Source organism: Megascapheus bottae, chromosome 22 (genome assembly GCF_031878675.1).
Source record: "Megascapheus bottae isolate mThoBot1 chromosome 22, mThoBot2.hap1, whole genome shotgun sequence".
Lineage (NCBI taxonomy): Eukaryota > Metazoa > Chordata > Mammalia > Rodentia > Geomyidae > Megascapheus > Megascapheus bottae.
In genome coordinates this window covers 9,386,773-9,399,087 of record NC_143530.1, presented here as the reverse complement: position 1 = coordinate 9,399,087, position 12,315 = coordinate 9,386,773, and the positions used below count along the sequence as shown (strand labels likewise).

The window sequence follows — 12,315 nt, the reverse complement described above, 5'->3', positions numbered from 1 at the left end:
AGATCTCCATTCCAAGCTCTCCTCATACCTTTTCTTTTCTCTGTTTGGTCTCACTGGACCTCAGGTTTTCTTACATACTTAATGCCACCTACTTACTGGCTGTATGCCCTGCCACGCTCCCTACCTCATATCACGAGCTCTTGGGGAAAGGCCATTTCTATTTTCACTCACCACTATTCTCTCTGTACAACCCTCCTTGTAATGATAAATATGCACTAGATAAATGAATTAATGGCCCAGAAAATGAAAAGCCACACAGCCATCAAGACTAAGTCTGAGAAGAGAGAGAAATAGAGGAGGGATAGTTTGAGGGACAGGGAGAAGCTTGCTAAGGTTGTTAGAGGAAGAACATCTCTCTCCTGTGATTACACTTGGCAGAAATTTAGCTGACGAATTTAGTCTTGTATGAAAAGATAGACAATAATGGCAATGAAAACAATGTCACCATCTGAACCAGTGGATGCACTGGAATATAGTTCCTATCGCTATCTGGTTAAGGCAAAAGCTCTGTGAACTATCAGAAGCCTTAGTAGTGTGGAGTAATAAATCAGGAGAGTGTGCAGCACTGCTGACGCTGGTCAAAGGCACCACACAGATCAGGATGTCAGGCAGGCCTGATCTCCACGTACTGCTGGACTGAGATTCGTCTGCTCAGGGCTTGGCCCTGCGCTCGTGCAGACAGATGACCGCAGTTTCCTCTCAACCAGCTTTGGCGACTGACATGATCACTGTAAAGCACTCAGCACTGAGATATGGGCCCTCAAAGCAGTGTTAAGCAGCTAAGGAAAGGCGCCTTCTTCCTCTCTCAATGATTTAGCACCAACATTTGTGAGCAATCCTTGAGCCTCATCAATATCTGTTATCTCTCTCTCTCTCTCCCTCTCTTGAGTTTGGAAATGGTTATCTTTAACACTCAACTCAGAGCTCTTATACTCACAGATCTGAAAGGCCCTTGAGAAATCATCTGATCCAATTCACTTGTTTTAAAGCTGAAGGTTTGTTTCTTGGGGGGATATTTATTTACCTAAATCCAGAGGTGCTTGCTCTGCCATGAGTCACATTCAAAAAAATAAATATGGAGCACCTACTAGGTTGCTTGTAGTGGGCATGGAGTGGAGGTGGGGACAGAATGCAAAGGCAATTACAGGGCAGAATTCCTGAGTGGATGAAATCACTACAAGCTGAGTGTTCTGCTCACCTGTAAGTCATGTTCTCATTGTAAATCTCCTTTCCTGGGCAAGGAGGGAACAAGGCTATTTATTTGACAGTGAACACAACAGTGCAAGATAGTAAGAGCAACAGGCAGAGATGGGAATCTCAGTTTAAATCCTCCCCCTACCACTGGCAGTGTGGGAGGGAAAGACCTCTGAGGACTTGAATTCTTACTCTCTGTTTGTATTAGAGGACACAACAAACACCCAGAAGGCCAGGACCCTGTCAGGTTTCAATGATGACACGTGGACTGGGGTATCCTATATGAACAGCAGTGTTATTCACCTCAGCCAGAGGGAAGAAACCCATCAGAGGAGGAGCAGAGAAACACAGTGAGAGGCATACAATTAAATATTATCCAAGTGTGAAGAGGGAATGAAATTCTGACTTGCGCCATGATATGGACGAACCTCGACAACATTATGCTATGTAAAATAAGATAGACAAAAAAGGAAGCCAGTTCGTGGCTATACTTCTGTAAAAGCATTCAGAATAGTCATAATCACAGAGACAGAAAAGGAGATGGTACCAAGGATTCTCATTCCCTGGGTCCAGCTCCCACTTGGGTGGTAATAGATGCCCAGCATTTGTGAACGAAGGACGAAAATGATAAATTTCATGTACATTACATAGGAAAAGAACACAAAGATGCCATTAGAATGCCTGAGGCCAAGTGGGTGCCACACGTGTAGCTGCAGCTATACCCCATTCGGCCCATTTTACCTGTTCTAAGTAATGCAGTGACAGGTTGATGTACTTGGCCTCTGTAAGGAGCTGGCCCCCGACTCCGGTCTTTGCCACACGCTCTGAGCCAGCCAGGTCAACCAAATGCAGCTTGGCGTGCCGGACAGTCGCAGATCCTGGCTCCTTACTTGATAAGTGAACAGTGAAAATGCAGTGGGAACGAGTGGAAGCTTGGTTCATGGGAGTCTATCAAAAAGAAAGCGTGAAGCAAAAAAACAGGATTTGAACACAATGAATTTTCAACCAGTATCAGAGATTTAAATTTATATTTCTAATGCTAAGACTTTGCCCCGGAAGCCAACACTGTCAAATGGAGTGGAAATACTTGCAGCTGAGAACGTGAAAGGAAGTGATTCTCAATGCAGTATGGGATCGATAGCAGATGTGGCCGAGCAGACTGGAAAGTGACAACACAGTTTGAAGGCGGATGGAGTCCTCTCACCAGGAGGACGACTTTAGTTCACTACTCAAGTACACTCCATCCCTTAAGATCAGCCATGTGAAGGATGCTTAGTGTAATCCCCTAGAAAAGGGGAGTCGAGGTGCATCGAGGAAGTAAAGCTGGGCACCGATGACTCACGCCTGTAATCCCAGCTACTCAGGAGGCTGGAATCTGAAGCCAGGCAGTTAGAAGCCAGCTCAGAAATACAAAACCAAGAGACTCTTATCTCCAATTAACCAGAAAACAAAACAACAACAAAAAAACCATCCCAGGAGTAGATGTGTGGCTCATGTGATAGAGTACTAGCCATGAGAGAAAAAGCCAAACAAGAACCTGAGGCCTAAACTCAAGCCCCAGTAATCACACACACACACACACACACACACACACACACACACACACACGTGCGCGTGAGTGCACAATTCATTATCACACACACACACTTCACAGGCAGGGTGCTCCAGTTGACACTGAACTGAAGGTTCTAGCCAAATAACAGACAAGAAGAAGAAATAAAACACACACCATCAGGAAGAAATGAATAAGTATACAGGAAAATATAGAAGCACATTATAACTAACTCTAGGTGGTAGTGCATACTTTAATACATAATGCAGAAAATTATTTAAATTCTTAACCTAATAACCCAAATTTAGAGGCTTATGTGACAAAGCATCATAAAGCTAAAAATGGAAAGAGATATTCACACTATACAGGGTAAAAGATTAATTCTTGAAATAAGTAATTCTCACTTTTAAAAACCTCAGGAAAACACGAGCAAAGACAGAATCCACAAGGAAGAAGTCTGAAAACGGTTAATGAATACTGAGAAAGATATTCTAAATTATAAATAAATAAAGGAGGCCTACATAGCTTACACAAACTTTTTCATGCCATCAGGCTCAAATTCTTTATGGGCAAGAAGGAGATGGAGAGTTTTGTATATCATTGATGGGAATATAAAGTAAGAACTTTGTGAAAAAAGGGGCCTGGAGGTATGGCTCAACTGGAAGAGCACCAGCTAAGTAGGCAAGCTCATCACATGCCAAGGCCTTGAGTTCAAATCATGACACCATCAAAAACCAGAAAAGGCTGGGCACGGTGGCTCACGCCTCTAATCCTAGCTACTCTGGAGGCTGAGATCTGAGGATCTTGGTTCAAAGCCAGCCAGGGCAATGCAAAACCGAGAGACTCTTATCTCCAATTAACCACAGGAAGTGGGGCTGTGGCTCAAGGCAGGGCCATAGCCTTGAGCTGAAGCGCTCAGGGACAGCACCCAGGCCAGAGTTCAAGCCCCATGACCCCCACCAAACCCCCCCCAAAAAAAACAAAACAGAAAAGACTTGTTTGAGAGCAACTGGGCAATATGTGACAATACTGCAAATGCCTATAACCTACAACAAAGGAAGAAAACTACTGGATACACTTCTTAATAAGAAATCGTGGGGGCTAGAGACATGGCTCGAGTGGTAGAGTGCTTGTCTAGCATATGTGAAGCCTAGAGTTCAAATCCCAGAACAACATCCCAACAACAAAATTTGAGCAGGAATGCACATCCATTAGGAGATTCATTGGAGCATTATTTGCCACAGCAAGATCTGATGCCAGATAATATAGCCCGAGTGCACATACCTGCTGGAAGAGATTAATACACTGGAAGAATTCAGACAGTGGGGAAGATGAAATGAAGCAACCTTCAGAAAGGTTGAGAGTGACTTGGACGAGAGAATGCTGAGGCCTAAGAGCGAGTTAAGGCTAAAGCTTTCCTGACTACTCAGGTCATAAGAACCCTGGGCCAGAAGGACATCACAAACAAAAGATGTTGGTGGCTCTCGATGGATGGAAGGAAAAGGCCAACAAAGAGATTTGAGCTTTTTCTGAAAGGGACTATTTCTTTAATTTAAAAGAATCTAAGAAGCACACTGGGTGTCAGTGGCTCACGGAGGCTGAGATTATGGTTTGAAGTTAGCCCGGGCAGAAAGTTGGTATGACTCTTATCATGAAAAAACTATCAAAAAAGCTGAAAGTGGAGTTATGGCTCCAGCTGTAGGGCACTTGCCTTGAGCAAAGGAGCTCAGGGACAGTGCTTGGGCTCTGAGTTCAAGCCTCGGGACAAAAACACACACACACCCCAAAGAAAAGTAAGAGGCAAATTCTAAATTGTAAAAACATTGGATGCTGGTTACATGGCCATAATATTAAGTACTACTGTATTTGTTTTGAGTTTTAAATTCGCCAGAAGAAAGAAATTAAGACACAAGTGAGGAGTTAACAGTATCATCCCCTCAAATAACAAAAAATGGGGAGTATTCCAAATGAATATTCTTAGGGTAAATATATTCATATCTCCACCTTTGCAAAGAAAAATGCATTAATGCATTTGGGTGCTGTTTTAATCAGACATTCTTTTGGTAAATATAAATTCTTTGTATCCACTGTGGTTGATTTACACCAACTAGTAGATGTCAAAATACTGTCATAGTTCTGGTGATGGTGGTGTAGCTCGTGAGTGAAACAGACTAAAAATCTGGCCCATTACTCATGGCCATAATAACTGTACCCACGTGAGCCAGTGTGTGGTGTGTGATTTCGTTTGCTAAACAGGATCAGCAAATAACTGTGCATGTAAAACCGCATACTCAAATTTAGAATCTAAGTTGAGGTGTTTTGGAAGTGAGTGTAAGTTATTTGTAGAACTTAAACATGGGTTCCATTTCACTCTCACATTCACACGACAATAAATTGCACTGTATCGTGATGAAAGCCAAATTAACAATCGAATAACACAGAATATTTTCGGCACTGTCTTTGCCTCCAAAGTGGATAGGCTCATTCAAGAATCACGTGAAGACCCTTGATCACTGCCAGAAGCATCCGGGTATAAACGTTTCACAGGAATAAGAGAGTCGCAAAACATGAAACCAAGCCAGGGGTCTATGACTCATACTTGTCATCCTACCTACTCAGGATGCTGAGATCTGAGGATGGTGGTTCAAAGCCAGCCCGGATAAGAAAATCTATGAGACTGTTACCTCCAACTAATCATCAAAAAAGCCAGAATTGGAGATATGACGTACGTGATAGTGTGCCAGCCTTGATGAATAAAAGAGCTTAGAAACAGCACCCATTCTTTGAGTTCAAGTGGGGCTTCACAGTACCCACTTGACTACATAAGCAAGTAAAGGAAGGAACGAAGGAAGGAAGGAAGAAGGAAAGAAAGAAAGGTCTTTTGGGATTCTGTAATTAAAGTGCAGCAATATACTGGAGGAGTTCATGAGTACAGTTTTGTAATGTCTCATAAATATTTTCTGCATGAAGTAGTGGTTGGTGTCTTCTTAGACAGAAGTTTCTTAAACCTCAGGAGTCATTCTCTGTTTGAATGTGATTGGATGTGCCGGCCCGGTGTCTGTTTTGTGTTCTCTTAGGGGTGTCATTATGTCTCGTGGGCATGTCTGTTTGCTTGTCCTTTTAAAGGTAAAACTAAAGTATTTCTGAAAGTGCCTGCAAACAGATGGCACCATTTAGGAAGATTCATTCAGATCTGAGCACACATTTTAAACAAATGTGTTTTTGGCAGTAGGTTGTGCTTTTGGAAGAATTCTCGGGATGATTAATTGCACGCAGAGAGCTTTCACATTCTCTATCAGTCTGTGCAGCTAGCTGTGTTGGGCAGGGCAGAGAGAAGAAGGAAAATGAGAGCCAGGCCTCACCCTCAAGGAACTTGTAATCAAGTCAGGAATGAGCGCCAGACCCTGTGGATGGGATGGCAGGAGGAGGGGTGTGGGTAAACCAGGAAAAGGCCAAATGTGAGATGAAGAGAGCAACCTGTTTTAAACTTGGAGCCTTTGGAGCCTCTAGGTCCTAGACATTTGAGGACCCACCAGCACCTCATTGCCTAGGTCACACTTGAGGACCTGCCAGCACCCTTACCTGGAAGCTCCTGTCCTCCACCCCTGCCTGGTTTTCTCCAGGTATTTCTTCCCCCCAAACTGCCACACTGGTTCTCTCCAGCCCTGAACTGGATGTGCCCTAAGATATGGCTGGTATATTCCTTCCCCTTGGAAACTCAAATCCTCATAGCAAAAATTATGCATTGAAAACCTGAAGAATTTGGTATTTCAAATCCAGGTCTGTCCATTGCTAAAAAAATAAAAATAAAACCAAAAAAGCTTAAGCAAATTTTATGTTCATTGTTGAAAGCTTAAGGACACTTACATGGGGTAATTTTGGTTTCTGGGCCTCTAAGATGCCAGAAGGAATCCATCCTCTCGGCTGCAAGGAAGTGTACTGATAACAAGTCACTGAGTTTGGAATGGAGTGAGCTGTGTGTGGTCATAGAACACCTGCCATGGTTCAGATGTCTCTTACGTTCTTATTTCCCACTTGGTCTCCCACACCAGGCCTGTGTGTGTACCAGCTTACTGGGGATTGTCGTGGAAATGTCCTGTCAGTCTCTCCAATGTGTTCCTCCTGTCAATCACAGGCTTATACTAACTTTCTTCTTTCGTTGATTTTGTGCCATCTACAATTGAAAATATCTTGCTTATTCTCATCCAAATACTTTATAAGACCTGGAGCAGCAGTGGGGAAGGGCGGTCACATTCCAAAATGATCATCTCCACCCCCCCACCCCATTAGGTAACAGTGATGGGATCTTGGATGGCTTCAACCCAGGTGCTTTCATGTCCCCTTCAGTTTTTCTTTGTATCCCTGTGTTAATTAGACTTTTTGTTACTGTGTTAATGGCCTGAGGAGAATAATTTGGAGGAGTTCTTTAACTCATGATGTGTAGGGGTTTCAGTCCAGGGTTGGCTGGATCCAACCCTTAAGGCCTTAGATTTAATGCACAGCATCACGGAGGGAGGAATGCGGTGTAGAGGCTGCTCACCTCATGGTCGCCAGGAAGCAGCGAGAAAGGACAAGCATAGGGCTTTCTCTTTCTAAGTCCTAAGGCTATCTGGTCCCATAGTCTATTGGATGCTGCTGCCCATACTCCAGACAACCCCCTCACCCAAGCTAATTGTCTCTGGAAATGCCCCACAGACATAACCCAACAGCGTTCTTTACTAATCTCCCAGGTATTTGCCAATCCAATTAATTGGTCAGTCAAGATTAGCCATTACTTCTACCCTCACACCCAAGCGATCTCCTTAAACTATATTTAATTTCTAAATAAAGACAATCAGAAGATCATAATTCCACTTGACATGATACAATTATCCCCAAATGAAACCAACAATGTGCTAGTTCCTTCCTCCAAAGTCTCAACTGTTTCAGTGCTGCTCCAGCTCAAGTCCCAAGTCTCCACTGAGACAAAAACCAATACTTAGTTGGGTGTTCCTCGAAAATTCTAAAGACCATTTACATCCTTCCAATATACAAGAGCACAGAATAAACATCTGATGTGGTTTTCCCTTTCCCTTTTTTTCTGGAGGGGGAGGAGGGACTTGAACTCAGGGCCTTGCATTTGCTAGGCAGATGTTCTACCACTTGTGCCACACCCCAGCCCTTCCCACGTGCTTTCCAAGTGTTTAAATCTTTGCTTCTAGCCCTTCATGGTAAACCTCATCCTTATCTAAGAAATATTTCATCTCTTCCCCTGTTGGTTAAGTGGTTTCTTTTCCAGCTTTTCCCACGTTAAGTGAACTGGTGTGGGAGGTTCACAAATCCCTGGATGGGATAAAGTGAGGTATATTTTCTTTTTTCTAAGAGCCCAAAAATGTGACACCTAACAAAACCTAGTGGTTCAGCCTGTGCCTTAATGCTTGTTTGTGTAGCTTCATGACATACTGCCTGCAGTAAAACACTCCCAACTGGATATCCTTCTATGAGAATTAATGACCCTAAATTTATTTCCCCTTCTGACCTTTTTCTTATAAAAACATCTGGATTTTAGAAGAGTAATCAAGATGATTTTCCTTGCTTGAAGGATCCTAGGTGTTTTTTTTTCCTTATCTTGCATATTGTCAAAATAGTTTTGGAAGAGGAAAAAAAAGGACTAGGTACAGGAATTTTATTTAAAAAGCTTAGGGGCAATATGGAACACATGAGAGTGTTCTACCAATTAGGATTCCTATTGTCGATAAGAACAGCCTATTTTTTAATTATTATTTTCCTCCCTAACAAGTCTGGAATCAATTTGATGGGTATTTGATTTTCATAGTCTTAATGATTTATCAGATGACTTCATCAATTTAGGAAAACTGGATGTGATGATTCTGTCGAAGTTTCTTCTGTCAAATGTCATGATTTGAGTGATTATTTCCCTCTGGGATATTTCTCCGAGGTTTGGCAAATAAAAGTTCAACACAATCTGCTAAGTGGGAGATGTGTATGGCAAATTGAGAAGGATTTTACTTACAAGTATCTCTAGTATGTTCAGTTATCTCACCCCACTTGCCATCCTGGTAGATTATACTATCAGCTTTTGGCATGGAGTTATGCTCTCTGAACAGTGAAAACAGGGCCCCTCCTGCTGTTGCTGCTGCTCATTCTCCTTTCTTCTTTCCTCTTTCCCCCTCCTCCTCCTCTGCCTCCTCCTCCTCCTCCTCCTCCTCCTCCTCCTCCTCCTCCTCCTCTTCCTCCTCCTCCCCCTTATGAAGAATCCCAGGGTGGGCACCAGTGGTTCACTCCTGAAATCCTAGCTACTCAGGAGGCTGAGATCTGAGGATCACGGTTTGAAGCCAGCCCAGGCAAAAAAAGTCTTGAGTGAGACTCATCTCCATTTAACCACTCCAAAACTGGAAGTGGAGCTGTGGCTCAAAGTGGTAGAAGCCTAACCTTGAGCAAAACTGCTCAGGGACAGCACTCAGGCCCTGAGTTCATACCCCATGAATGCCCCCCCCCCTTTCTCTCTCTCTCTCTCTCTCTCTCTCTCTCTCTCTCTCTCTCTCTCTCTCTCTCTCTCTCTCTCTCTCTCTCTCACACACACACACACACACACACATACACACACCTCACACACAGGTTCTTCTTTCATACTTGTCTCTGCTCTGAAATCCCATCACTCTAACCAAAAGGTCCTTGGATTTGTGTCAGGCAGCTGTGACCCTCTCTTTAGGAGAAACCCCATCCTGCCTGAGGTCAGAGGACCTATGTGTTGGTTCTGGACACCCTCCCTCACCATAATTCAAATTTCATAGTCTTTGGCACGTTTTCTCATACTTGAGGTTATGGCTGGTTTCCTTGTTTTACCGAAGATAGCTTCTCTTCTTTCTATTTGTCCTTATTTTTGGTTGTTGTTCTGGTTGATAGAGTTCAATAGTAGGGACTGGAGTAAAAAATGACTATTCTGCTAACTTTAATTAGAGACAATGATCTTAAAGAAGAAACTCTGGGACTCAGGTTTTTAGAGCCAGAAGTTTTGTAGCCTGTAACAACATATATGGAGCATGTACTTGTTAACATTGTAGCAATGGCCGGACCAGACCATTTCACTTACCTTAATCAGTGTTTTAGATCTCAAACACTCACAGTTCATGTAGCAATACCAGATGAGGTTATAGGGGAACAGAATGGAAACTATGCTGTGACAAAGAAACACTATGAAATAACACAGCATACTTCTCTCATGTCTCACGTGTAAAACATGGGAGAGGAAAAAGTGTCTGGCATATAAAAAGTATACAACATTGAAGCTTTCTTTTTTTCAACACTTAGTATGTATCTATTACATTAGGGAAAATGATATAATTATCACTAAATCTTTTGCCAAGGTGACCCATTGGGAACTAATCATAAGAGAATGATTTTCTGCTTGTAATAAACTCAGAGCCAAAATACACTTATTATATTTCTGCCAGGTACTTTGCTCTTCCCAAGTTTACAAATCTTGTGATAATTTTGCTACATCTATGCCACTACTATACCTTTCAAACAAAAGCTTGCAAAACACCTGTTATTATCCCTCTAATTTTGGAATGCTAATTGCAACCAAAATATTCTTGTGACCCACACATACTACTACTACATGAGGAGATCTGGGCTTTGGAAAGGTGTCAAGAAACACAACAACACAGTAAAGCTATTTTTGCTGCCACAAATTAACTGAAAACAAAGCAAAACAAAATGGGAGAAAAGCTTTCTATCTGGGTCTCTTTGCTTTAAGGGATATTTGTCTTTGTTCTGAGGCATCCTCTCTGTAGTCACCTTGCAATCAGCTTGGGTTCCAGGTGACAACTTCATGACAAGGAACCAAAATCACCCCTATGGAATGACAGAGCCTTGCAGGACAGAACAAACTAGTTCTCTAGCACCTAGGAGAACCAGCACTGAGATAAATACAACCAGGTCACACCTGACACTGGCTCTACGTATGCATGCTATTGCTCTTTGCATAATTCTTAGATTAGATTTCTTTTTAAGTCTAATGCTTATGTCTATACTTCGAAGATAGCTGGAGATGCACTGCAATCCCTTCTTCCCTTGGCAGCATACTCTGTAAGACATCTCCTTTCTCTGTCCTTCATCATGTCTCTTTTTGGCTTTCCCATCGCTTTTTCTACACCTTGGGACTTGCCTGACTCCTCGTTCTATCAGGACCCAGGTGGACAACTGTGCTGAGTCTCTGGTAACATTCTTCTGTGAACTACTGCATCTCAAAGCATGATAGCAAACACCAGAAAATATTGGACTATGTTTAAGAAAACCATAGTAATAGAGAATGTATTTTGCTAAATATATGACAAAAACAAAAGGTCATCATCTTTAGTAATTATTCACTGACCAGCACCTGGGGATAATACTATTTCTAGATTTGATAGAAATGTGGAAAACAGGGTCACATTCTGCCCCTCACAGAAGACTCCTCCACTGGGCCTATCTGAACACTCAAGAGGAAAGCATGAGGGAGGGCAGAATTGCAAAGGTCAATGAAGATACTAAAAAATTTGGTAATTAAAAATGCAAATTAGACAGGTATGGAGGCTCATGCCTGCAATCCTAGCTACTCTGAGGATCCAGGTTCAAAAAACTCACTAAAAACTGGGAGACCCTTATCTCCAATTAATCACTAGAAAACAGGAAGTGAGGCTGTGTCTCAAGGGGCAGGGCTGTAGCCTTGAGCTAAAGAGCTCAGGGACAGCACCCAGGCCTAGAGTCTAAGCCCCATGACAGCCCACCCAAAATGCAAATTAAGGCAGAGTTTTATTCACTTTTTTTTTCTTTTCTTCCAAATTGTCAGAACTTTCAAGTTTTATGGATCAGGGCATGGGTTCTACCTAGCTCTGGTGATGGCAAGTCCCAGCATCTCCTAAATTAGACACACTTCCAGAAGATAAAAATGGCTGTAATCCTAGCTACTTCTAGAGGCTGAGATCTGAGGATCAATTTTCAAAGCCATCCTGGACAGGAAAGTCAATGAAACCTTTACTTCCAATTAGCCAGGAAAAAGCCAGAAGTGGAAGTATAGCTAATGTGGTGGAATACCAACCTTGGGTGGAGAAAGGGACAGCATCCACAGCCTGAGTTCAAGTCACACAAAAATCAATCCAATAAACATATGCTAAAGTGCAAATTCTTGAGCTCCATGGTAGAGATTCTGAATCCATCCACCAGAAAGTTTATCCAAAAAATGGCCTCTTTTAACTGTCATAGGGAAGTTGAATGCAGATGCTACTGACTTTGAGGTGGGGCAAATGAAAATGATCCTGGGAACAGGACTGCCCACTCACCTGCCAGTCACATTCTAAACATCTTGTTCTATTGGATTTGGTTACTTGATAGAACTATTTCCCGTATAAGGCAAACATGCATCAAGTCAGATGGTCTACTGATCGGCTTTGAGGTGGGGTCATACTCAGTTCAGCTTGTATAATATTTATGCTCTCTGGCCCAGCAATCCAACTTAAAAAAAAAAAAAGAAACGTTTATCCTAAGGGAATAATCTGGTTTGATTCAAAACATTGGGAAGATTGCAG

General features: G+C 42.5%; 1 protein-coding gene across 1 annotated transcript in view; it reads right to left on the bottom strand.

The window, feature by feature from the left end:
* Positions 1–12,315, bottom strand: part of Kif6 (kinesin family member 6) — a 240,994-nt gene that overhangs the window by 155,955 nt on the left and 72,724 nt on the right. The window contains exon 7 of the mRNA XM_090355739.1: positions 1,936–2,142. Coding sequence (XP_090211865.1) covers positions 1,936–2,142 — 207 coding nt within the window. The remainder of the gene's footprint in view (positions 1–1,935; positions 2,143–12,315) is intronic.